Consider the following 23,039-nt stretch of genomic DNA (forward strand, 5'->3'; position numbering starts at 1 on the left):
TGACATGCCCCCATCAACTTTGTCTGCATCCGCGACGGAGTGCAGTTGAAAACGTCCAAAAATCGGCTTTCGATTATACCGCTTTATTCGTTTTTGTGAGATAAACGTCCATCTCCCGATTTAGGTCGGAACTTGGGCGTTTTTCTCATTCGATTATAAGCAGGACAGGCAGCCAGTGTTCATATTTTAACAAATTTACCTGATTAAATTTATGAAACATGGAAAGAAGCTTCACATTATTTTTATAATTTGCCAGCACCTAATATCAAGTGCACATATATAACATAAAACTGCATTACAGTAGTCTGTTTCACTCATGAAAATAATCAGGGGACATAATGAATGAATCATAAAAAGAGAGACAAAGCATTTTTTGCTTATATTGGATATATGTGCATTAAAATTAAGTTTATGATCAATTATTACACCTAGAATAATTGATACTACTTTTGGTATTTTACTGCCAACTAGCAGTGTTGCAGATATTGGTAAAAGATCGTGTGTTCTAGAAATAAGTAAGCATTCAGATTTTTCAAGATTCAGCTTTAGCCTATTACATTCCATCCAATCTGCAATTATATTAAAGTTATTGTTTCTCTCTCTCTCTCAACATTGCATCTCTATTTTTCTGTGGATTCTCATATTTCTGCATTTAAAGGAAGAAGACAGATGGGTGATATTGTTTGCATAGGAAAAAAAGCAAAATATCTCAACAGTTCTGGTCTGATAGATAATATCAGCTTATGTATTTTTCTACTAAGCAATAGTTTCTGATACATTGGTTAAGAAATAGTACTAATGCTTATTGTAGTACTTAACATACTGCCTTTCATAACCAACAACAAAGCAGTTAACAGTAAAATGAAATCGGAGATATCAAGAAAACTATATTAACAGAGAAAATATCATGATACCCAAATCATTCATAAATCAGAAGAGAATAGTGAGCTGCCAAGTACTGCACAGCCACATCCTGCCAGAAGCCCTGAAATCAGTTCAACCCAATGAAAGCAAGTTTGTGAAAATGAGTTTTTAAGTCCGAAGAAGTCAAGTGAATTCCACAGTGTAGGAGCTAAGATAAAAGCTGAACATCGTGTAGAATCTCCTAGGTGCCCATGTGATCTGCACTGTTCCCTCTAAACTGAGCGGGAGTCCTCCACCTATAGTCCTGCCAGTGAGGGGTGCTGTTTCACTATCACATTTTCAATAGCGAGAAAGAGACAAGTTCTGCCAGACTCCAGGGAACCTGCCTGTCTCTAGCGATTGAAAGCATAGTATTGAAGCACCACCCCCTACTGGCAGCAATGCAGCTGGAGGACACCCGCTCAGCTTAGAAGGAAGAGTGCTCTCCAGTTTAGGAGAAGAGTCTACTGAGAGGGAGGTGTCAGGATGCCAACTTCTGTGTCTACATTACCTGCTACCTGTTTTCTCTAGGAATGCCCACCAGGCTCTCAGGACTTCCGAGAGCAACAGTGTTCTGAATTTGACAGCGTCCCCTTCCGAGGAAAATACTACACATGGAAACCCTACAGAGGCGGTATGTAGTGAATTCAGTAGATAGTTATCAAAAACTTGAGGAGCCTAACTCTTGGAGTTCAAAAATGTAAATTGGCCTGTAATTTATGTTCCTAAAATGTGCATTGTTATGGCAGAGAAAAAAGTCAGAAATACGAAAGGCGCAAAAAAGGCAGATGGTACTCAAACTAAATACTATAGAGAAAATATATCACTAGACAGTGCAAACTGAAGGAGGAAAAGCTCATAGCATACTTGTGTAAAAAAAAACACTTTAATATGACTATCATATCACCAAATATTGTGGGTTAAACTAACTTGTTACAAAGGTAAAAAATGGAGGGGAAAAGCCTCATAAATTGCCAGTGGTGCTTCAGTGCTTTCATACATAAATTTAGTCACCACCAAGACTTGCATCATCAATGGCTGAAAAATCTCCTTTTATACACAGTCACTTTATTATATATCACGTCTTCATTTTTAGTACTTTTTCTTATAAATAAAAAGCACTTTTATAGTGCATCAAGCACAGTCCATAGGATCAAGACTTCAAGCACACTTATCTTATACTCCTGAGGGGGTCCCATTTCACCCAAAGCTTTATCAAGGGATTGTGCCCAGAAATGATTCTGCATTCTGTTACTTTCATCTTCATTTTCAAGTAACACAAAGTAACAGAATTGATCATATGAACTGTGCTTGATGCACTATAAAAATGCTTTTTATTTATAAGAAAAAGTGCTTAAATGAAAACATGACATATAATAAAGTTGCTGTGTATAAAAGGAGGATTTTTGGTCAATGATGAATGCAAGTCTTGGTGGTGACTAAGGGGGCCCTTTTTCCAAGCTAGAGTAAAAAGAGCACTGCAATAGCAGCTGCAATCATTTTTGCCACGTGCCAGGGCCCTTTTTACCGCATCAGGTAAAAAGCCTGAAAAACACATGGCCATGTGGTAAGCTTGCACTTACAGCCAGAAATGGCGCACGCTAGAGGCAGAACTATTGCCGGTGATTGCGTTGGGCTGGCAGTAGTTCCAGGTTGCCACACGGCCACCCTTTACTAAAAGGCCCCTAAGTTTATGTGTGAAAGCACTGAAGCACCACTGGCAATTTATGAGGCCTTTTTCCTCATTTTTTTCACTTTTGTAAAATATTTAACCTGCAGTATTTGGTGATATGAAATGATTTTTTGAATAGGGTTGTGGAGTATTCTTGGAGTTTTGAAGTTACTTCTATCATAGACATAAAAAAACTCTTTATTGGGCTTAAATAGTGCTTTAAAAAGTGCAACATATCCAAAAGAATTTGAAACAACACTTATCTTCCAAAACAGTAGCAAACTGACAAGGACCGCACCTTATTCAGCTCTTGTCGGTTTGCTGCTGTTTTGGAAGATAAAAACTTAAGCATTTTTCATCAAGCCCGATATATATCCTGTTTCCAACAGTGGCCAATCCAGGTCACAAGTACCTGGCAAGATCCCAAAAGAGTAAAATAGATTTTGTACTGCTTATCTCAGGAACAGTGGATTTTCCCATCTTAAAAATGGCTTATGGACGTTTCTTTTAGGAACTTGTCCACACCTTTTTTAAACCTTACTAAGCTAACCGCTTTCACCATATTCTCTGGCAACAAATTCCAGAGTTTAATTACATGTTGAGTGAAATATTTTCTCTAATTTATTTTAAATTTAGCAGTTAGTAGCTTTGTTGTGTGCCCCTTAGTCCTAATATTTTTGGAAAGAGTAAACAAGTGATTCATATCTATCTGTTCCACTCCACTCAGTATTTTACAGACCTCTATCATATCCCCTCTCAGTTGTCTGTTCTCCAAGCTAAAGAGCCCTAGCCACTTTATTCTTTTCAACAGGGAAGGTTTGGTCTCCAATTTGCTTGGATACGTTTTTATATATTGATGTTGCACATTGCATGTTTTTGCACTATTTAAGCCCAATAAAGAGGTTTTTAAGCCTATAATAGAGATAAGTCATACTGACGTGTTTTTTACACAAGTTCACTCAAAAGCTTTTCCTCTTCCAGTTTGCATTATTTGATGGTATATTCTCTTTCTAGTATTTTAGAGAAACAAGTTAAGCACTTAGGGGACCCTTTTACTAAGCTGCGGTAGAGACACAGAGGAGCATGCTGAATGAGGGTAGATAGGAACACAGAGGGGGGCAATGCTAAAAGGGGGTAGATAGGGACACAGGGGGGCATGCTGATGGGGGGTAGATAGTCCCACAGAGGGAGCAATACTGAAAAAGGAGAGGGGAGATAGGGACACAGAGGAGTCAATGCTGAAAGAGAGGTAGACTGGCACACAGAGTGGGTGTTCTGCCCTGGTTTTACATCCTACTTCACTGACACAGAGAAAAGACACATAAACAATTAAACTGTGTGGAAGTCCCCCTTGACGAAGCTTTGTGAAACAGGCATCTGTCGGGGTATATGGGCACACCAGGTTGAAAAGATGAGCACACCAGTTTGATAAGATAAGTGTCTATGGATTATGACGTTATACCTATGCATAGTGAAGTTTAAAGAAAGAAGACTGTGAGAGATGCATCATAGGAAGGAGGAGGGAATGAGTCAATGATTAAATAAATGTGCACAAGCGCAGATTCACCGTGGGAGTGAAGTGACAAGGAGACGTGTTCAGAATTCAGATATATGAGACTCTACCTCTTATAAGTTTGCAGGGTGACTCCCAATATACTCTCTACTATATATTTGTGTGCTATTTAAGCATTAGTGAAGGAGTAGGTGAGAGCCAAAAGTTTTTTGACAGTAGACTAGGAAAAGAAGCAATAATACACTATAATATACATACGTCCATCACTGATCATTACATCATCCAGGCTCTTATCATCAGCTGGGGGGGCCCTGTTCACAGCGAAAGCCAGGAGTTTCTTTGACCAGGAAATATGGTTCTCTGCGCAGTTTGTACGTTACAGACGAGCTCCCAATTTCACTAATAGAAACTCTCTTTTTTATTAGGCTTAGAACTCATGTTCAGAGCTAAGGAAAATTACAGAATGCTTGAGAATTTCTCTGTTTAGGTAAACAAGCCATACTGTGGGAACGTGGTCACATGTTTCTCAGTCCAGATGGCCAGTCTGAACTCGAAACAGGCTCCACCTCTCCCTTCACATACAAAATTAATTAGAGCTGTGTCTTATCTTCTACAATCAAAGTTAAACAATCATTTTCAAAAATACAGACCCCAAGTGCACTGGTTGGTCAAGGCAGAGTTGGAAAAACAATCTTTAAAATTCACTTTTATTACAGAGGGGGAAATGCTGAAAAAAGGAAGGGGTTATAGGGACATGGGGGCAATGCTGAAAGGGGTAGATAGGCACACAGAGGAGGGCAATGCTGAAAAAAGGGGAGGTGAGATAGAGACACAGAGGAGCAATGCTGAAAAGGGAGAGGTAGAGATAGGAACACAGAGGAACAATGCTGAAAAGGGGGAGGAAGATAAGGACACTAGGAGGGCAGATGGTGAGCATGGGAGGAGGATAGGGACAGGAACACAGCTGGAGATGCTGGAAAAGAGGTGAAATAAGGACATAGAGGAGATAGGCACCCAAAGGGGCGATGCTAGAGGGTGATACTGGAAAAGAGGTGGAATGGTGACACTGAAGACACAGAAGGGAAATTATGGACTGGAGAAATAGGGATGCAGAGAGAAGATAGATGGTGGACACAGAGAAGAAATGTCAAATGGACAGAGACCCTGCAAAGACAGGAAAAACAGAGGAAAGCAAAAGAGAAGCACTGGGACCAAAGTGAATGGAAAAAATAAAATGCTCAGACAACAAAGGTAGAAAATGAATTTTAATTTTATTTTAAGATAAAGTAGTATGGTAACTGTGTTAATGTTTTGTTTTATTTGTTGTTATTAATTTGTAATGTAGTGAATGGAATATGCCAGTTTCTGAAATTTACGTCTATCTTTATAGCAGTACAAGGGGAAAATATTTTTGTTTTTCTGGTGTTGTCCTACATGCCAGAGTCTGGTTTCAGCTGGATTTTTGTCTACATATTTTATTAGTTTCTGGTCGCTCTTAGGGGTTCTTTTGTTGGACCTAGGAACTGGTGTATTATTTTCAATGATACCTTTTTCTATGTGCCATGGCTGGTAAAATGGTTGTGGCTACTGTGGGGGGCATGGCTACTATAGGAGTAGAGTCATATATAGTGACCCTGCCCTTAAGGTTGGCACTGTATGAGCACTGGTACCTTTTTTCCTACAAAAAAAAAAAAACACTGAGAAGAACCATCCCCAACCCTGCACTACAGCTAAAGACATTTTCACGATGATCTATCCCATTACAAACAGAATGCCAGTGTTCCTGACAGATGTGAGGAGGAGACAGTTATGGGGTTCATGGAGGTGGATTGAGGATGAAGTCTGTATATTGCAGTGGTGGCCTCTGTTCTATGTGGGTCTAGGATTCACCACCACAATCATCTCCTGTCCCACACAAGACCAGTTTCAAATTCTGCCATTGCGCCTGGCCTCTACTTTCTCCTCCTCCCTCCTGCCCCTATCTCTACCAAAAAAAGTGTGTGGGGGGTGGAAATATTTCATTTGCCTAGGCAGCAAAAATCCTTACTTTGGCCCTGAGACTTTTCATTTCTGAGTAATCATTGAGAGCTACACTCTCTTCTCCAGCTCAGTGCAGGGTTTCAATTTTACTGCTTATGAAAATGAGAAGTGTTCAAAGCGTTCCTGTACTCAGAAAGTGGAAACTGAGAGCAAACTATGATCATAAATTTGTGTTCATTTTCCCCCAGGCCATTTGGATTTGCATTTTCATTGTTTGCAGACTCAAGCATTTTTAGAGTGTGCTGTTAATTTGGGATTAGAAGGCTGTAAAGAGGGCAGCTTTTAAAGCCACCAACAAATGTCAAACATAACTAACCTGTGTAAACTGGCTGTGTGAAAGCTGCCTTTCCACAATACAGTTAGAAGTTCAACACTCATTCTTTTAGTCACATTTGGAGGAGGCATTCCAAGGCATGGGAGTCATCTTTTCAAAACGATTGGGGACACTGAATCAGCACACATTACCGTGTCTGTAAAACAGAAAACAAAGTATGATGGGTTATGCCAGTTAAATGTCGTGTACACACTGGGAGGACTCATGGGTTAAAAAAAAGAGCTTAGGGAAGCACTAAATGTCCCATAAATATTCCACCAGTCTCTCTTCTTCCTGAACCTTAACTCATTCCCACCAATTTACCCACCTCACTTTTCTTCTTCTCTCTCCTCCCCACAGCCCATCTATATCATATCCATATCTCTTCCAGTCTAGTGTGGCCTATTCACACCACCCACACTCAGGCAGGATGATTGTTTTATTTTTGTGAAAAAGGAAAATGTTGTTCCTCTCCATTCCTCTTTCAGTTTGAGACTTCATTATAGGTCCTCTCCATTACAGAACTTTTTCAGATCATGGCAGGGCCGCCGAGAGGGGGGGGGGGCAAAATTACCTGGCCCCGGAGTGTCTCTCTCTCTCTCTCTCTCTCCTGCTCTTGACGGGACTCAGGAGATTGTGTCCCGACAGGAGCAGGAAAGAGAAAACTCTGGCACCGGGCCCCCCTTGGAGGCTGGGGAGGACCTGGAGGAACAGACACGGAGGGGCATAATGGAACAGAAACGCCTATCTCCATGGGCGTTTATCTCCGAGAACGGGTCCGTGAAGGGGCGGGGCGGATCGTATTTTTTAAAAGAAAAAGACGCCCATGTTTTATTCGTCAAGGTGTGAGCTGGGCGTTTTTGCTTTTCAGCGATAATGGAAAATGAAATCGCCCAGCTCAAAAACGAATAAATCCAAGGCATTTGTTCGTGGGAGGGGCCAGGATTCATAGTGCACTGGTCCCCCTCACATGGCAGGACACCAACCGGGCACCCTAGGGGGCACTTTTACAAAAACCAAATAAAAGGTAAAAGAGCTCCCAGGTGCATAGCACCCTTCCCTTGGGTGTTGAGCCCCCCAAATCCCCCTCAAAACCCACTGCCCACAAGTCTACATCATTACTATAGCCCTAAGAGGTGAAGGGGGGCACCTACATGTGGGTACAGTGGGTTTGGGGGGGTTGGACGACTAGTAGCATTAAGCAGCACAATTGTAACAGGTAGGGGGGGGGATGGGCCTGGGTCCACCTGCCTGACGTCCACTGCACCCCCTAACAACTGCTCCAGGGACCTGCATACTGCTGCTTGGGAGGAGGGTATGACATTTCAGGGTGAAAGTAAAAAGTTGTGAAACATCATTTGTTGTGGTGGGAGGGGGTTAGTGACCACTGGGGGAGTCAGGGGAGGTCATCCCCGACTCCCTCTGGGGGTCATCTGGTCATTTAGGGCACTTTTGGGGGCCTTATTCGTCAAAAAACAGGGTCCAGGAAAAGTGTCCTAAATTCTAGCTCAAAACTGTTCCATTATCGGCGAAGGGCGCCCATCTCTGTTCGCCCGATAACCACGCCCCAGTTCCGCCTTCGACACGCCTTCGATACGCCCCCGTCAACTTTGTCCGCATCCGCGACGGAGTGCAGTTGAAAGCGTCCAAAGTTCGGCTTTCGATTATACCGCTTTATTTGTTTTTGTGAGAAGAACGCCCATCTCCCGATTTAGGTCGGAACTTGGGCGTTATTCTCGTTCGATTATAAGCTGGACAGTGTCTGCCGCATTGCGACCTGAGAGAAAAAGCAGTCACAGGGGAAGGCCATGCGGCAGAAGGAAGAACAGCAGCACTGGAGAACTCTTCTGTTGGCGGGGCCTTGGGATCCCTTCCAGTCAAATTACCCAGGGCAGGCGGCAGCAGCGATCGGATAGGGTAGGGTGGTGGCTCCTGGGGGGCCCAGCAGCATCGATTATCCTGGGGGGGGAGACCCGGCAGCGGCGATGATCCTGGGGGAAGCCCGGTGATGGTGACAATTCTGGGGGGGAGGCCCGGCAGCGGCAATGATCCTGGGGGAGAGCCCGGTGATGGTGACAATTCTGGGGGGGGGAGGCCCGGCAGCGGCGACAATCCTGGGGGGGGGGCGGTGACAGCCTTGCCCCTGGCCTGGCTGAGTGTCTTGGTGGCCCTGGATCATGGCAGAGAGGTACTGAGCTGGTGAAAACAATGAGAATCACCTGAACGGCATTACAGAGGATAACCCAAATTGAAGAGTAGCAAATCTCCTGGACCGGATGGTATTCATCCCAGAGTACTGATAGAACTGAAAAATGAGCTTGCAGAGCTATTGTTAGAAATATGTAATTTATCGTTAAAATCGAGTGTGGTACCGGAAGATTGGAGGGTGGCCAATGTAACGCCAATTTTTTAAAAAGGTTCCAGAGGAGATCCGGGAAATTATAGACCGGTGAGTCTGACATCGGTGCCGGGCAAAATGGTAGAGACTATTATTAAGAACAAAATTACAGAGCATATTCAAAAGCATGGATTAATGAGACAAAGTCAACATGGCTTTAGTGAAGGGAAATCTTGCCTCACCAATCTACTACATTTCTTTGAAGGGGTGAACAAACATGTGGATAAAGGTGAGCCTGTTGATATTGTATATCTGGATTTTCAGAAGGTGTTTGACAAAGTACCTCATGAAAGACTCCAGAGGAAATTGGAGAGTCATGGGATAGGAGGTAGTGTTCTATTGTGGATTAAAAACTGGTTAAAAGATAGAAAACAGAGAGTAGGGTTAAATGGTCAGTATTCTCAATGGAGAAGGGTAGTTAGTGGGGTTCCCCAGGGGTCTGTGCTGGGACTGCTGTTTTTTAACATATTTATAAATGACCTAGAGATGGGAGTAACTAGTGAGGTAATTAAATTTGCTGATGACACAAAGTTATTCAAAGTAGTTAAATCGCGGGAGGATTGTGAAAAATTGCAAGATGACCTTACGAGACTGGGCATCTAAATGGCAGATGACGTTTAATGTGAGCAAGTGCAAAGTGATGCATGTGAGAAAGAGGAACCCGAATTATAGCTACGTCATGCAAGGTTCCACGTTAGGAGTCACGGACCAAAAAAGGGATCTAGGTGTTGTCGTTGATGATACGTTGAAACCTTCTGCTCAGTGTGCTGCTGCGGCTAAGAAAGCAAATAGAATGGTAGGTATTATTAGGAAAGGAATGGAAAAAAAAAATGAGGATGTTATAATGTCTTTGTATCGCTCCATGGTGCAACCGCACCTCGAATATTGTGTTCAATTCTGGTCGCCATATCTCAAAAAAGATATAGTGGAATTAGAAAAGGTGCAGAGAAGGGCGACGAAAATGATAAAGGGGATGGGACGACTTCCCTATGAGGAAAGGCTAAAGCGGCTAGGGCTCTTCAGCTTGGAGAAAAGGCGGCTGAGGGGAGATATGATAGCGGTCTATAAAATAATGAGTGGAGTTGAACGGGTAGATGTGAAGCGTTTGTTCACGCTTTCCAAAAATACTAGGACTAGGGGGCATGCGATGAAGCTACAATGTAGTAAATTTAAAACGAATCAGAGAAAATGTTTCTTCACTCAATGTGTAATTAAATTCTGGAATTGGTAAATGCGGTTAGCTTAGCAGAGTTTTAAAAAGGTTTGTTCGGCGTCCTAAAGGAAAAGTCCATAGACCGTTATTAAATGGACTTGAGGAAAATCCACTATTTCTGGGATAAGCAGTATAAAATGTTTTGTACTTTGTTGGGATCTTGCCAAGTATTTGTGATCTGGATTGGCCACTGTTGGAAACAGGATGCTGGGCTTGATGGACCTTTGGTCTTTCCCAGTATGGCAATACTTATGTACTTATGTAACCCCTGTGCAGAAGCCAGAAGGCTGGGAGGTGCAGGAGAAGTGCACCAGGAAGTAAAACTGTTTGAAAGAAGTGGGCCATTAGAAGAGGCTGATGGAAAGAGTACTGTTGTGTTAATGGGACTGCTAGAGATAAGATAGTCCTGTAGTTGCAAAGTATGGAAGGAGTACTGCTGAGTTACTTTGGCTGATGAAGCTAAGTCTCTGTTCCTGTTATAAAACTGGTGGCTGTTGATCAAAGAGTGCTGTTCTGAAGTTGTGTTGGGGGGGGATACAAGGAGAACATTAGCACCAAGGCCGGTCTACCTTCCGACACCTGACAACCACAAAAACTTAAAGAACCATCAGCATATATACTTTACCATGTATTTTTATAGGATTTTTGTGTGATGATCATGATTATTGATCTTAATTCTCAAAATCTTAGGGGAGGGAGGGAGCAGCAGGATAGGGGCCTGAAAGTTAATTGAGGGGAGGGGGGTGTACAGTTGAAAGTTTGCTCTCGGGTGCCTGCTAACCTTGCACTGGCTCTGGAAAATTCTGTTTTAACTGGAAGCCTTGCTTGTAGAATCAATGATGCAGAATGGTATTTCAGCTCTCTTTATGTATATATAAAAAGATAATTATTTAGTTTTTCATTCTGGGACCTATTTCAGGGCCACTGTGCGGGGATAGTTCAGTTTTGAGGCCATGTGTGTATTGTGCTGCTTTGTGACATAAAGTTTTAGAACACACTACCTCTCAAGAATGCAGGTTATCATTAAAGTGCTGTACTCAGCATTCCCAGAGCCCTAGAATTCAGCAGAGCTCTGCAAGAATGTTCCTGCTGGGTTGTTTTCTTCCATCCACTTCCCAGGATTATTAACTTTTTTTGATTCCTGGTAGACGCCAAGGGATGGGCAGGAGGGGGGGATCGCACTGGGTCACAAACTAAAAGGGAAATGAGAACTCACGCAGTTTGGAAAAGCAATGTAAAATTGTTCCCCATCAGTCCTAATTAGCTTATGAGATAGGAATGGAGGCAAAGAGCAAGCATGACCTGCTTTATAGCACAATATCTGTATCCTGTGGGATTGGGGGGGGGGGGGGGGGTCTGTTGATTTTGACATCAATGAAATACAAACAAGGAGCTGTGGATCGTGTTTCAATTGTAATAAATGCAATGCAGAACTAAAAGGGAGGCTAGTAAGTGCATCTCACCTGTTTCCCCATTTCACAAACTCCCCCTCTTTCCTCATTTTTTGGATTTGGCTCATACCTTTTTCAGTAGTAGCTCAAGGTGAATTACATTCATGTACACTAAGTATTACCCTGTTCCTGTAGGGCTCACAATCTCAGTTTGCATCTTGAGGTTAATTGATTTGCCCAAGATCACAAGGAGCAGCAGCAGGATTTGAACTAGGCTTCCCTGGTTGTCGCTGTCTCTTTTCCATGCTGAAGAGCCGTAACCTCTTTAGCCTTTCCTCATACGAGAGCAGTTCCATCCCCTCTTATCGTTTTGGTCGCTCTGCTTTGAACCTTTCCTAATTCCGCTATGTCTTTTTTGAGATACAGCGACCAGAATTGAACAAAATACTCAAGGTGAGGTCAGACCATGGAGCAGTACAGAGGCATTATAATATTTTTTACCTTATTTTGCATCCCTCTCCTAATAATTCCTAGCATCCTGTTTGCTTTTTTGGCCATCGCCATACACTGGGCAGAAGATGTCAGCTTATTGTCTACAATGACACCCAGGTCTTTTTCTTGAGTTCTGATTCCAAAAGTGGACCCTAGCATTAGATAACTATGATTCGGATTATTCTTCCCAATGTGCTTCACTTTGCATTTGTCTACATTAAATTTCATCTGCCATTTGGATGCCCAGTCTTCCAGTTTCCAGGTCTTCCTGCAATTCTTCACAGTCCGCATGAGTTTTAACAACTTTGAATAGTTTTGTGTCATCCACAAATTTAATCACCTCACTCGTCGTTCTGATATCAAGATCATTCATAAATATGTTAAATAGCACCGGTCCCAGTACAGATCTCTGCGGTACTCCACTATTCTCCCTCCTCCATTGAGAAAAATGCCCATTTAATCCTACCCTCTGCTTTCTGTCCAATAACCAATTCCTAATCCACAACAGAATATTTGCCTCCTATGCCATGACTCTTTAATTTTCTCAGAAGTCTCTCATGAGGAACTTTGTCAAAAGCTTTCTGAAAATCTAGATACACTACATCAACCGGCTCTCCTTTATCCACATGTTGATTCACACCTTCAAAGAAATGAAGCAAATTGGGGAGGCAAGATCTCTCATGGCTGAATCCATGCTGACTCTGGCCCATTAAACCATATTTGTCTACGTGTTCTGTAATTTTATTCTTTATAATAGTTTCCACTATTTTGCCCAACACTGAAGTCAAGCTTACTAGTCTATAATTACTTGGATTACCCCTGGAACCCTTTTTAAAAATTGGCGTCACATTGGCCACCCTCCAGTCCTCAGTTTCTACAGATAAATTTAACAACAGGTTACAGATCACTAGCAGCAGATTAGCAATTTCATGTCTTGAGTTCTTTCAATTCCCTGGGGTGTATACCATATGCCTTTTGAAAGAACCATGTCGTGACTCCAATTGTAAATTTCCTCATGGAAGTTTCAGCACAAAAGTTAGGCAGGATCTCATTCGACATTGTTGGAGCTAACATTGCAATCTTGAGTCAACATTGACAATCTAGGCAAGCTATAGAAAGAGGAGGGAACCTGTGCCAGACAGAAAAAAAAAACCATTCAGATCATGACCTTGATAGAACTGTGGGGAATGAAAATCTTATAATCACCTGGGAAGGTCCCATACAAAATCTTTGATGCAAGACAAAAATAAAATCTGTATCTTACAGTGTAGTCCTCACCAAGAATGGCATTGCTAATACAAGTGTTGATATAAAGCAACTGTTCTGTACTACTCTATATGTTGAAAAATAGAAGATAATCAAGTACCAATAAATGCAATCAGACCAAGAGAATGTCATGGAAAGATACAGAAATTGTCCCAATTGTATTGGGTGCCACTGGCCTATTAAGATGAATTTGCAAGCACATCTATGTTGCCTATGGTGGTTATTTTAGAAGCTCTGTTCTTGTTTTGGATGTCTGAAAACTGGCATTTAAACATCCATTTTACATGGATGTCCAAATCCCAGTTTTACAAAGGCAGGATATAGATGTCTAACACTGCGGTACGTCCAATATGGCAAAGGGGGCATGGTCTGGGTGTGTTAGGGAAGGCCCGAAATATGGACATCCAACTTCAATCACAGAAGGGGAAGGGTAGATGGCAGCAGATAAAGACCTGTACGATCCATCCAGTCTGCCCAAAAAGATAAACTCATTACATATGGTATGATCTTGATTTGTTCTTGGCATTTTCAGGGCACAGACTGTAGAAGTATGCCTGGCACTGTCCTTGTTCTAAATTTCTGAAGTTGTCAAGCCCCTGAAAAGCTCCACTGCAGCCCATCCAAATCTATTGAGCCACAATCAGGACACAGACCATAGAAATCTTGCCCAGCACTGGCTTTGCTTCCTGGCTCTATTCCTTCCAAACCAGATTCCAAGTCTAAAAAGATGGACATCTGTATTTAGACCTGGTACTTGACACGTCCAGGTTACAGAAGGGTGCTCTGATTGAGCATTTCTCCACTGAGTGGAGGTAAAGGAAGTCACAGTAGTTATTTTTTTACCTCTAGAGTTCTCACAATTTTAAAAAATTAAGTAAATAAAAGGAAACAGAAACTTGAAAAACACTGTACTGGGACTTGAATTAGCAACCTCTGCTCTGGCTCTCAGCTAACTTCTTTAACCATTAGGTTATTCCTGTACCTGAGATGGCTCTGTGATCATTTTATAAAATCGATGTTCCTTTGTTCCCACACAGATGTCCATGTCCCTTGTTTTGTCCAGTTCATAATTTAGACGTTTCCATTTGTAAAATGGACTTTCCACTACATGGATATCCTTCTCACATGTATTTTAGAACAGGCTGTATCTAGTTCTAGAATATATGTGAGATAGACATCCAGTTGTGATATACTGACTGGGACGTCCACATTCTGAGTTGGACATCCTTTCTAAAATATCTCTCTGTAGAAATTATACTTTATGAACTCCAGAAGGAGACTCTCTTCACAATACAGGTGCTGAAAGAAGCACTAGTGGTGCATCTAAGAGAGTAATATCATCTCCAACACACTCTGGTATAGCAGTTATGGAACTCACACAACTAACCCATTTAGAGGCTATCCAGCTTATAATCGAACGAGAAAAACACCCAAGTTCCGACCTAAATCGGGAGATGGACGTTTATCTCACAAAAACGAATAAAGCGGTATAATCGAAAGCCGATTTTTGGGCGTTTTCAACTGCACTCCGTCGCGGATGCGGACAAAGTTTATGGGGGCGTGTCAGAGGTGTGGCAAAGGCGGAACTGGGGCGTGGTTATCTGCCAAACAAAGATGGGCGCATTTCACCGATAATGGGAAGAAAGTATGCGTTTTTAGCTAGAATTTAGGACACTTTTCCTGGACCCTGTTTTTTCACGAATAAGGCCCCAAAAAGTGCCCTAAATGACCAGATGACTACTGGAGGGAATCGGTGATGACCTCCCCTGACTCCCCCAGTGGTCACTAACCCCCTCCCACCACAAAAAAATGATGTTTCACACATTTTCATTTTCACCCTCAAATGTCATACCCAGCTCCCTGGCAGCAGTATGCAGGTCACTGGAGGAGTTGTTAGGGGGTGCAGTGGACTTCAGGCAGGTGGACCCAGGCCCATCCCCCCCTACCTGTTACAATTGTGCTGCTTAATGCTTATTAGTCGTCCAACCCCCCCAAACCCACTGTACCCACATGTAGGTGCCCCCCTTCACCCCTTAGGGCTATAGTAATGGTGTAGACTTGTGGGCAGTGGGTTTTGAGGGGGATTTGGGGGGCTCAACACACAAGGGAAGGGTGCTATGCACCTGGGAGCTTTTTGACCTTTTTTTTTGTTTTTGTAAAAGTGCCCCCTAGGGTGCCCGGTTGGTGTCCTGGCATGTGAGGGGGACCAGTGCACTACGAATCCTGGCCCCTCCCACGAATAAATGTCTTGGATTTATTCGTTTTTGAGCTGGGCGCTTTCATTTTCTATTATCGCTGAAAAACAAAAACGCCCAGCTCACACATTGTTGAATAAAACATGGGCGTCTATTTTTTTCGAAAATACGGTTCGGTCCGCCCCTTCACTGACCCGTTCTCGGAGATAAACGCCCATGGAGATAGGCGTTTTCGTTCAATTATGCCCCTCCATGTCAAATGAGTAATCGGTAGGTAAGAAATCAGAGGTAAATGACTGAAAGCACCTTCAGTCACATCATGGCATCTGAAATTTACTGCATTGGCATCTAGGATTAACATCCCTAGCTGATCTAATTATTTTTCCTTAGTAAAACTCTTCCACTGCCCTGATGAGGTCCATGTTTGAAAGAGACAGAGAGGCATTTTGCAGCTTGGATTCTATGAGTCAGATAAAGGATTTGCAGCAGGAAGGTAATTTGGTAGGTGATGATCCTACTCATGGTGTGCTGGAACCAATGAGAAATCACAAGACTTTCATCTGGCTCAAAGAAAATGGGCTATGCTAATGACTGTCAGATGCAGTGTATTGGGATACCGCTTCTGTGCTCATTGTGCACTTTTCTGGCTCTTGCACACACAGACTCACTGTTCCTTTTGGTTTTCTTCATCTTATCTGCTCTCACCGAATCCATGAGCTTTGAGGATCCCCAGCTTGCCTCTTTGATGTCAGTAATCACTTACAGACTTCTATGTCATGCCAGCTAAAGGCAGGTTTGGGTTTCTGCCAAGGACTGATTAAATAAGGCTAGAAGAGGTGAATCTGGTTCTTTTTCTTTGTAAATCCCATCTGGTATTTCAGGTCCCAACTTCCCAGTTGCAATTACGAACATAAGTTGTGCCAAGTTGGATAATACCAAAGGTCCATCAAGGCTAACATCTGTTCTCCAACAGTGACTGATCCGGGTCACTAGGAAGTACCTGTTAGATTCCAAAGACTAGATTCATTCCTTATTGCCCACTCCCAGGAATAAGCAGTGACTTTCCCAGGTCTAGTAGTTAGTCAATTATGGTCTTTTCTTCTAGAAACGTATCCAAATCAGTAGGTGCCAACATTTCAAAATGATTGAGAATGCCACACACAATATAAATTATCCCTTCCTGGACACAATGAAGGAGTTTGATCAACATTGTGGTACCCACAAAGCTGACTCCTATGATCCCTTGTAAACCCAGCAACTAATGTTCTAGCAACAAATTCTACAGCTTGATTGTTCACGTAATGAAAATAAAACAAAAAGATATTTTATCATCACACAAATGACTACACATCCAGAGAAACATGCAGGGAAAAGTCTGACAAAAAGCAAGATATACACAGCATTTTCCACAGAGTACAAAATGGGACAAATCCTTTAGTACAGCTGACTTAAATTGTTTAATTCAGAGTGCACAAATTTTCTGTGTATAATGTATACACAGAAAGAGCTGTGTATTAGTGCTATTTCACCATCAAAATGCAGGTGATCTGTTACCGAGCATTCTGGTCATGTGGTATACACTGAATTTCCAGTACTTAAATACAAGCTTTGTACTCCTTCATACAGCACTAGCATTAGGGGATGGTCTATGAAAATAAACATTACTAGATTTAAAACATAAACATAGTGTTTAGCTTTGAGAATAGTAACCAAACTTAACATCCAACTCCTAATCTGGTGAATTTTTCTGCAGATTCTAGAGCTTTTGCCAAACAAACTCATACAGACTTTCTCAGAATCTCTTCTAGAAATCAATGTTGACTACATTTATTTATTTATGTTTTGTTTTTTGTTTTTTTGTGACCCCCACCCTCCCCTAGTTTGTATATGTGAACTAGGTGGCTGCGTAGTCACTGCCTGGGATGGTGGGAAGAAGGGCTGGAGAGCCAGGCAAGCTAAGCATCAGGCAGTCCATTCACTCAAGAATCCAGACCACACCATGAAGTAATTTAAAAACTGAAACTTTACTGCACTTTCAATTGATGAAGCACAGGAACAGTGCAAACCAATAGTCATGTCAAACACCAACATATACATTGGATATCCATTCCTCCTGCTCATTCTTCTTAATATATTGTCTACTCATTGTAGGCTGATGATATTCAGATAGTTGTTAAGTACAGTTCAGTGAGATGTTACATTTAAACAAGTTGATGGTCACACACATTACATAAATACCTTCGCTGCTGTAGCCCGATACTGTTAAATTTTCCCTTTTTTAAATTTTCCTCCACTCTGCCATAGATGCAGTGCCGTGCCTAGGGTCTCTGGCGCCCCCCTGCAGACTATCAGTTGGCGCCCCCCCCCCCCCCCTCCCGTGTGGCACAAGATGCAAAGGAAATAGGAGCTGAAAGATGGAGTGCATCTTTGTGGGATTGCTCAACAAATAGATCACAAATAATTTTTTATGATTTTTAACCATGAAAATGATCGGTCACCACTTGCCACACTGACAGGAATTGTCAGCAATATTCTTAGAAACAAATTGCTATACATTGCAAAATAAGATAGCAGATGTAAATTCTCAAAGTGGACATATTCCAAACACTAAAATGAAAATAAAATGATTTTTTTTCTACCTTTGTTGTCTGGTGACTTTCTTTTCCTGATCATGCTGGCCCAGTATCTGATTCTGCTGCTATCTGTCCTCTTAACTCCGTTTCCAGGGCTTTCTTTCCATTTATTTCTTTACTTTCCTCCTTTCTTCTTCATTTCTTGCTCTATATCCATTTCCATCAATTTCTCCTCTCTCCCTGGGTCCTTCCCTCCCATCCATGTCCCTCTCTGCCCTTCCCTCCTCTATCCATAGCCAGCAATTCTTCTCTCTCCCCTCCCCTCCATTTCCAGCAATTTCTCCTCTCCCTGGCCCTGCCCTCCCATCCTTGTCCCTCTCTGCCCTTCCCTCTTCCATCCATAGCCAGCAATTCTCCTCTCTCCCCTCCCCTCCATTTCCAGCAATTTGTCCTCTCCCTGGGCCCTGCCCTCCCATCCATGCCTCTCTGCCCTTCCCTTACCTCAGCTCCGCACCCTGGGGCCTTTAAATCTTTTACCTCCGGTCGCAGCAGTGTCAGTGAAAGTGCTGCCGACGTCTCCCTTCCCTTCGCGCTCGTTGGTTCCCTCAGTGTCCCGCCTTCTTCTGACGTCAGAAGAAGGCGGGACACTGAGGGAACCAATGAGCACGAAGGGAAGGGAGACGTTGGCAGCGCTTTCACTGATGCTGCTGCGACCGTCGGAGCCTCGGAGGTAAAAGGTTTAAAGGCCTCGGCAGCACGGAACTCAGGTAAGCGGTGAGGGTAAGCACCACGGCGGCGCCCTCCAGAGGTTGGCGCCCCCCTGCGGTGCTTACCCCGCTTACCGTATTGGCACGGCCCTGCATAGATGTAGTGTCCTATAGAAGTGGTGTATGGGCTGCCTGTGTGGTAAGGCTGAGTGTCCTGAGATTCTCCTTACTCCTTCCAAAAGAGACTATATGGGGTGAGAAGGGTCCACACACCTCCTCACTATAGCAAGCAAGCACTAGGTTTCAGATCTGTCACTTGCCCCAGTCTCTAAATCCTTGCTCTTGCAAGTGCCACAAATATCTAACTGGTTGGGTAGGCTGATTCTCTCTCATCGGCAGGGTTGGACTGACCAGGCAACCGAGCAGTGCCTGAGGGCCCAGGGCAGTAGGGGACCCAATACTTCCCTCCCATGTGCCTGATATCTCTCTCTCCCCCTCCGTCCCCAGGCTTAGGGAACTCCGCCAGCCAAACCAGAAGCACCGAAGCTCTATGTCTGCTTCTCCCCAGCCTCTAAGGGGGTCCCAGCACCGGAGTTTTCTCTCTCCTGCTCCTGTCAGGACGCAATCACCTGGGTCTCATCAGGAGCAGGAGAGAGATGGACCCTGGCGCCAGGTGCCCCTTGGAGGCCGGGCCTGGGGGAATCTTGCCCCCCCCCCCCCGGCGGCCCTACCTAAGTCTGCAGATGGCTAAAAAAACAAAAACAAATGCCAACCATTCACTCTTATGTGCGTAAGAGAGATTTGTATACCCGTTACCGCTATTCATTAGGTGTATCCTAAAAACCTGATCAGTTGGCAGCTCTCAAGGACTGGGAGTAAAATTCAGGGCTCTTTAACTTGGACAAGCCTTGGTCAAACCAACGAATAGTCTATTGAGTCCAGCATGCTCCCTCCAACAATGGTTAGTTCTACCCAGCAGGTCCCAGTAGAAAACTCCATTCCATTTTGCTCACTCCCAGAAGTAGGAAAGAAAGACAGGATATCTGGGTCATGCCTTTGTCCAAGTCTATTTGGCTGCCCTCCCAGAACCTTGTCAAAATCTTTCTTAGACTCAGCCATACTACAACTACCTTTGCCACATTCTCTGACAATAAATGATTTGTCAACTAAAAAAAAAACGTTTTCTTAAGTTTGTTTGGGCCGTGTTTACTAAGGTGCGTTAGTGTTTTTAGCGCACCTACACTTAGCACATGCGCTAACCATGTATGTGCCTGTAGGGATATTGTAGGTATGTACATGGTTAATATGCGTGCATGGTTAATGCGCATTAAAAATAACGCACCTATAATGCTGCTTAGTAAACAGGACCCTTTGTTTGTTTTTTTTAATCAGCAAGTTGTTAGTTTCATGGAGTGTCCACTAGTCTTAACAGTGTTAGAAAAAAATAAATAATAAATCCATATTAAGGTGTTCCACGCACTCATAATTTTCTAAGCCTCTATCATATCCCTTTGTCATTCAACCTGTCAAGCAAGCTTTAGCTACCCGTTTCATAATCTCTGGGACCCTTCTGTGTATATTTTCTAGTTTCACTGTATAGTTTTTGAGTTATAATGACCAGAATTCATTTGAAAAATTTGATTTAAAAATATTGTGATTTGAGTAGTATTTGTTGAACGCTGTTAAATGTGACCATGCTTGACTCTGGATGCAAACTAAAGTCTACACAAGTCACCCAGCAACATAGAAAGTGGAGTTGCTTACCATACTTCATGGTGAAATCATTTGACAGATCCTGTGTGCCAAAGTTCTACTCTAGATCAGTGGTTCTCAACCCAGACCTTAGGGCACACCCAGTAAGTTGGGTTTTCAGGATATCCAGAATGACTATGCATGAGATAGATTTGTGTGCACTGCCTCCTGAAGAAGGTAAAGTGAAGAAACTAGCAATGGTGTGGGTGAAGTGGAACATGGGTGTACACATCCTTGAGATCAAGGGAGGCAAGCCAGTCATTGATTACAAGGAGTGCAAGATGATGGCAATGGAAGACATCCAGAGTTCTTCTTTCCTGAGAAAAATGTTGAGTTGGCAAAGACTGAAATATCCCAGAGACCTCCTGGGGATTTTTTTTTAGGGGGGGGGGCAGGGGGAGAATGAGGAAGAAGTTTGAGTAGAACATCATGTTCTGCTTTGAGAGATTTATCAGTTCTACTGCCCTATTCTAAACAAAGTGGTCTAGTTCTGAGGCTAGGATAGGAATGTAATGATGAAGAATCTTTACCTTAGCTACTGGAGAACTCATCACGAAGGGTACCTGCTGTCCCCTCCTTATCTGAAGAGAAAGGTGGTTAATAAATAGTTTGACAAATGTATTCATTCTTTAGAAACTGTTTGAGCTAATATATGTTTCTCTCTCTCTCTCTCTCTCTCTCTCTCTCTCTCTCTCTCTCTCTCTCTCTTTCTATCTCTCCCTCTCTCTCTCTCTCTCTCTCTCTCTCTTTCTTTCTCACACACACACAATCTTGTCTGTCCTCTCTAATCTCTCTCTCAATTCTTTCATTCCCCATATGTTTATCTCTTTATTCTCCCCCAAACTATCCTTCTTCATTCTGTCTTCTGTTTCTTGCTATTCTTTGTAAATCTCCTCTGTCGCTTGTTCATTCGCCCTTGTCTCTTCCTCCACTTTGTCCTGCTATATAAGCTTCCACCTTCCCCCTTTGTCCATCTCTTATGTCTCTCTGTCCTCATCAACTTTTGTCTGTACCATCTTCCTCTTTGTTTTCCTTCTGTCCCCTCCTCTTCTTTTCCTTTTTTTGCTCTCTTCCTCCCCTTTTTTGCCTTTTTCTTCTGTCTGTATTTTTACCTATATACAGGAGGAGTAAAATCCTGCTCCCTTAATTGTCTCGCAGAAGGTTTTAATTTTTACACAGAGCGAGCAGCTGCAGTAGTGGATGGGACCCCCTGCCGGAAGGATTCCCATGATATCTGTGTCAATGGGGAATGCAAGGTAGGTTGGCCTTTCTCTCTTTATTGCACCCCACCACAGGGAGGTAACTTGGATGTCATTTTCCATAGATTATAATAATTGGTAAAACAGCACACAATTCTTTCTATAAGCTTTGAATACTGCCATCAGAGGGAGCTCATACCACCAGTTTCAGCCAGGGCTTGCTTATAAACAATTGGAAGGGTCCAGAAGACAAACACAAATAGGAATGAAGGGGTGGAACGATTTTCTGAGGACTGTGTTCATGAGAAGCTGGCTAAACTAAAGGTAGACAAAATGATGGGGCCAGATGGCATGTATCCAAGGGTACTGAAGGAACTTGGGAAAGATTTTTTCAGACCTTCTGTAGAGTCAGGAATGGTCGCAGTGGATTGGAGAAGAGCAGATATGGTCCCTCTCCACAAAAACGGAAGGAAGAGGTTGGGAACTACAGGCCGGTGGCTCTGGCTTCCGTGGTAAGTAAATTAATGGAAACACTTTTAAAATCCAATGGATTACAGGACCCGAGGCAACATGGTTTCACAATCTGATTAATTTCTATGACTGGGTGACCAGAGAGTTGGAGTGAGGGAGAGCACTAAATGTGGTGTATTTAGATTTTAGCAAAGCCTTTGACATGGTTCTACATAGATGACAAATAAACTGAGTGCCCTTGGTATGGGCCCTAAAGTGACTGACAGTGTTAGGAACTGGTTGAGTGGAAGGCAACAAAGGATAGTGGTAAATGGAGCTCATTCAGAGGAAAATGTTTTTTACCAGTGCCAAGACAGAAGACAAAAACTGTACCAGTGATTTGCCGCAAAGGTTTGTTTCTTTGGCTGGTTCTTTTTAACATTTTTATAAGCAATATTGCTGAAGGGCTGTCTGTTAAGGTTTGCCTCTTTGCAGATAATACCAAAATCTGCAATAGGGTAGACAACACTAATGGTGTGGATAACCTAAGGAAGGACTTAGTGAAGCTAGATGAACGGTCTGGAATTTGGCAGCTAAGATTTAATGCTAAAAATACAGGGTCAAGCATTTGGGCTGCAAAAACCCGAGGGAATGGTACAGTTTAGGGATGAAGAACTTCTGTGCAAGAATGAGGAGTGGGACTTGGGTGTGATCATATGTGATATCTTAAGGTGGCCAAACAGATAGAAAGGGTGACTGCAAAAACTAGAAAAATGCTTTGGTGCATAGAGAGAGGAATGGCCATTAGGAAAAAGGAGGTAATGATGCCCCTATATAAGGCTCTGGTGAGACCTCATTTAGAATATTGTGCACAATTCTGGAGACCACACTTTCAAAAAGATATAAACAGGATGGAGTTGGTCCAGAGGGCGGTTACTAAAATAGTCAGTGGTCTTCGTCAT

General features: G+C 42.9%; 1 protein-coding gene across 2 annotated transcripts in view; it reads left to right on the forward strand.

Moving 5' to 3' along the window:
• The window catches only part of ADAMTS10 (ADAM metallopeptidase with thrombospondin type 1 motif 10), a 208,783-nt gene that overhangs the window by 128,390 nt on the left and 57,354 nt on the right, over positions 1-23,039 (forward strand). For both annotated transcript variants that reach the window (XM_030217418.1, XM_030217419.1), the window contains 2 exons: positions 1,435-1,537; positions 21,551-21,684. In XM_030217418.1, coding sequence (XP_030073278.1) covers positions 1,435-1,537; positions 21,551-21,684 — 237 coding nt within the window. The remainder of the gene's footprint in view (positions 1-1,434; positions 1,538-21,550; positions 21,685-23,039) is intronic.

This window comes from Microcaecilia unicolor, chromosome 11, assembly GCF_901765095.1.
Source record: "Microcaecilia unicolor chromosome 11, aMicUni1.1, whole genome shotgun sequence".
NCBI lineage: Eukaryota > Metazoa > Chordata > Amphibia > Gymnophiona > Siphonopidae > Microcaecilia > Microcaecilia unicolor.